The sequence below is a fragment of the Branchiostoma floridae genome, chromosome 9 (genome assembly GCF_000003815.2).
Source record: "Branchiostoma floridae strain S238N-H82 chromosome 9, Bfl_VNyyK, whole genome shotgun sequence".
NCBI lineage: Eukaryota > Metazoa > Chordata > Leptocardii > Amphioxiformes > Branchiostomatidae > Branchiostoma > Branchiostoma floridae.
Window position 1 is genome coordinate 2248414 of NC_049987.1, and position 4595 is coordinate 2253008.

General features: G+C 39.2%; 1 protein-coding gene across 1 annotated transcript in view; it reads left to right on the forward strand.

Moving 5' to 3' along the window:
• Window positions 1-88: 88 nt before the first annotated feature.
• LOC118422945 (vitrin-like) overlaps window positions 89-4595 on the forward strand; it is a 17069-nt gene continuing 12562 nt past the window's right edge. The window contains exons 1-3 of the mRNA XM_035830832.1: window positions 89-171; window positions 1808-1885; window positions 3645-3719. Of these exons, the coding sequence (XP_035686725.1) occupies window positions 105-171; window positions 1808-1885; window positions 3645-3719 (220 nt within the window). The 5' untranslated portion in view covers window positions 89-104. The remainder of the gene's footprint in view (window positions 172-1807; window positions 1886-3644; window positions 3720-4595) is intronic.

Below are 4595 nucleotides of genomic sequence, written 5' to 3' on the forward strand. Positions count from 1 at the left end.
ACATCATTCATTGACCACTGAAAATCTTGGAGTCTGACGTCAGTGATATTTTTCTATCCGTTACTCCCTCCAGTTGTACATTCTAAAGTCTTTCTTTGCACAACATGGAGAAACTCTACGTAAAATTCTTCTCTCTGGTGTTGTCGGGTCTCTTCTTTTCTGGAGTGACTGGTAAGAATTGTGCTTTTTATATTGCTATATATCATTTACAAAATTGAATGTTAATGTTATGCATTGGAGTCGATTGGAAAGCAACATCAACAGAATTTGAACAGAAAGGTGTACAACTTTGTTCAGTATTTCAGGTGGAAAAACAAAATACGTGATGATGTACTAGGTCGGATTAACGTGACCCAGGCTGATAAGAAAATTGCATGCTATACATATGACTGAAAATTTCGATTGCTGTGTCGTCAAAAGTCGGTAGAGTTTTGAAAGTTCACACCGTATTTTGATTTACCTCAAACGAATAGAATAATTCAAATTTTGTTTTCTACTTGCTGGGCTTTGGGTTAGAGATACAAATTTGGGTTTAAAGAGGCTGTCTATTTCATAGGTCTACGCAAGATGAAAACAAGATCATTGTACTGTTTTAAAGGATGAAAGCCTACCTCATACTTGACCTTTTCATCCGAGGCTATTTTGTTTGAGATTACGATACCAGTGTTTTTATTTGGGTTTATATTTAGAAAACATTGTTGTATTGTATTTTTAGTATAGAAATATCAAATGATTTAAACAAAATAGTCTTCGACAATTTTGATAAGAAAGGGAATATAAGTAAAACTTGAGTATCATAAAGTACAGTACTATACTATCATTTTGAGCCGTGCTATAAGCCGTAAAAGTCAACGAGGCAAAAGAACACTTACGTTGCGCATTTACATTGAAAAGTCGAGAATAACCACAAGTTCGAACGCGAATTATGTTCAAATAACGTGATAGAAGAATATCGTCAAACATGGTTTGAATTCGGCTGGACAAGGGGACACGTGCCCGACCTCGAACACGATCAGAACGGATCAGGGTTGACTTAAGTCGACTGAGTACGGATTGTGGCAAAATCACTTTCAAGGAGAGAAGTAGGGAGGGAAACACGTAGAAACTGTGAAAAAACTCGGTGTGCTCCATTTGTAATGTCTAATATTACTTCCCTTTGTTAGGATACAAGCGGTATTTACAGTAAAGAGTAGGGTACAGATTATACTATTGCTGTTTATACGCCAGGGCCGGTGTTTTTCTGTCAAGGAATGTTTAACAGACATCAACGCTAGGTCATGTTATTTCGGGGAGGGATAATTCAGTAACCCTACAAAAAGTACATTCTATAAATCAGAAACGCAGGATTCAAATATTTTAGTACGTTGAAAATTAAAGGTGTAACCGTATTTGCCAACGTTTAATCAGACGGTATATGACTCACTTCGTGGGGTAGCTTCAAACTATTTGAAAGGAATTTATTTCCGTTTTGGTGTTCTATGCTCAACTGCCGCTGGAACGTCAACATATCCAGTCAACCTTACTTTGGCAGCAGCACGAAACACGCAGTAGCCAAAACGTTAGGGTCAGGACCTACATTCAGGCAATTCTAATCTGTTGTAACTAAGAGTGCTTAGTGTAAGTATGGCCTGTCCTACACGCAGGCAGCCATTCCGAACGGAGACAGGATCGTGTACACCGTGTGTAAAGGCTCAGCAGGTTGGTGTGTAGAATGCACAGAACAAGCTTTAGTTTCTATCTTCTTTTAATTAGTTTATATCTTGGGTAGAATATGAAGTAAATGTACCCCCCCCCCCATAATGCGCAGGTCCCAATGGAACTACTACTGGAGCGACAACCGCACAGCAAACAACTATCTCGACCATCACACCAAGTGCAATGCAAGGTCAGTTTCTTGTTTTCCTAATCAAAAATGCTTTCTTACTGTATCACATTGTTAACCCTATCCAGACGGGGGGGGGCGGCTAAAAGTGCCTGCGCCAACTTTGACGTCCTATAACTGCCGAACGACGTGTGCTAGGACTACGAAACTTGGTGACTTTTCCTAAAATATTGTTGGCAACAATTTCTTGAAAAAATTTTGAAATTGTCATGTTTCTTGTTGTCATGGCAACGGGTTTCTGACAGGCATATTTTACCAAATTTACTAATTTCAGTTTGAATTATGACATTTCATGGTTTTATTGCGAGACCACACTTGTTTATCTATATCATTAACATCCTGCGTAATTTTAAATTATATTTCTAATTAAATATTCATAATTAATGCTAATTTGATGACGTCATGGCTCAAAATCCTAGATGGCGGACAATGCCATTATCAACATTAAATACATGTTATTTTTACCCAAATTCCGTCAAAATCTTTTATTTTCTTACAAAATACAATCACTTGTACCCCTTTAGTCCACTTCTTTTGGTTTTTTGGGTTATATGTAGAAAAAAACGTATTTCAGAAAATTCAAGCTTGTCGATCCAAGATGGCGGACAAATGACATCATTTTCTGACGTCATACAGGCGTCAGCGTCGTCGTCATCGGCAACAAAAGACTTGGCAGACTTAAAACCACAGAAGTTACCGTTTATAGTCATCATTTTGTTGAATACCTTTAGGTATAGCGAAAATTCAATATTTAGACGATTTTAGCCCCAAATATGACATTATGACGTCATAATTACGTCATTTTACGTCATTACGATACCAAACTTACAGAAAATATAAAACTTTACTAGTACATCATTTCCTCAAATTTTGGTGATCGTATCACAAGCCGTTTTGAATTTACGAAAGGGGGGTTCAAAAGAGCCCCCCCCCCCCCCCCGGTCCCAGGTATCCCAAAAAAGCCCGGTCTGGATAGGGTTAACTCACGTTGTCTAAGATAAATATACAGGTCATGCTACTTCGGTTGTGCGATATTGCGAGCGTGCGAAGGAAGTTTTTGAATGGTTCTCCTTTCAAGGCACAAGACATAAAGGCCTTGGTGGTCGCGAACCTACTTCTGGAATAAACGATTACATAGAGAGTAAAACAATTTAGGCCATGTTGATTTGATTATATGGATGACATCCACACGTACATTAATTTTCGGCCGTTTCCAAAAGAAGGTTTTTGACCCTACTACATGTATATGATGTCATATAAATTTCGTAGATTGAAAAAAGGATCAAATGATGATGATGATGATCTAAAAGCAGATGACAAATGGCATAAGATACCGTAACATCATCATATGACAAGGAAATTTCGCGCTTAAACGCAGATTGTCACTCCGAAGCAGTAGGCTTTTTTTTTACGATCATGTCCACTGTATTGTCAAAATTGTTGATTTCTGATCTCGGCCTATGACTATTCAAATTCAGTTACCATTCACTAAATAAGACGATTTAAATGTTAAAGAATGCTTACATTAAGTAAAAGTAGAAGAATAACATGCAAAAAAAAAAGAAAAAAAATGTATTATTGGTAGGGTGGGTACCAATGCAGGAAATTCAGGTACGGGTCCGGATTTGATTTGATAACTAATTTTGTTTGTTATGAGACACGCTATCTATCTCAAAAAAGCTACAGTGTATTTCAATCGAATAAACAATTCATTCATCCATTCATCATCCATTTATTCATTCATGATCATTTATTCATTCAGATTCTACTTGGACAACAACCACATTAACGACTGCACTACAAACAACTGAACCGACCACATTGGCCGCTCAGCAAGGTTAGTTTTCTTTTTTTTTTCAATATAAGTTTCTTTACGATATCAGGTCCCTAATCCATGTTGTCTCTATGGTAAGAGGAAAGTATCTTTGTTATTTACGCCATATATTTGCCACCTTCTCTACCGGAATACCAGAAGTTGAGTAATGTATGAAAGCCTTTTTTTAATTAATGGACAAAGTTACAGCCTCGGCCCTTGTCTAAGATCATCTCAGTCATTGTATCTACGGATGAATACACTAAACTAATTGGTTCGCCCAAAAAAGTGTTCTTGGGAATGGCATCATTTACGGACTGCCCAGATGGATAACTCAAATCCACAACGACGCGACGCGTGGCACTGTCACGTTTTGCTACCGTCTGCAAGGGTGCCGGGAAAACCGGAAACGGAAATGGGTTCGCACGAAATGGGCCACACATGGCGCCGTAACGGAGTTCTTTGTCGATAAATAAGTCCACGTCTGCTTGGTAATCCAAAGCCGATCGGTGATTAGAATGATGCACATTGTGTGGGAAATTGTAATTTTCAGGATGAATGTTGATCGGCCAGCCGAATTCGAGAAAGTCGGGTAGTGAAGTGTTGGAGTAATTAGCTAACAAATCCCGCCAGACCGGGATGTTGAGTGACGTGTTGACCGGAATTCGTGCGCCGATATAATTAGGAACACCGGTCTGGGCCACAGCGGTATAGAGTTCAATAATGTCCTCCCCCGGTGCCAGTGGCACCCGGCTGTGAAGAGAAACCGGCGGCTCGCCTTGTGTTGTCACCAGGGGGCTGACGAAAGGATCTCCCATAACGGCACTCTGCTTTGGGATGTTCCTCTTCCACGCGTCGGACTAAAAGACACATGCAACAGATATGCTAACCTGTCCCCAT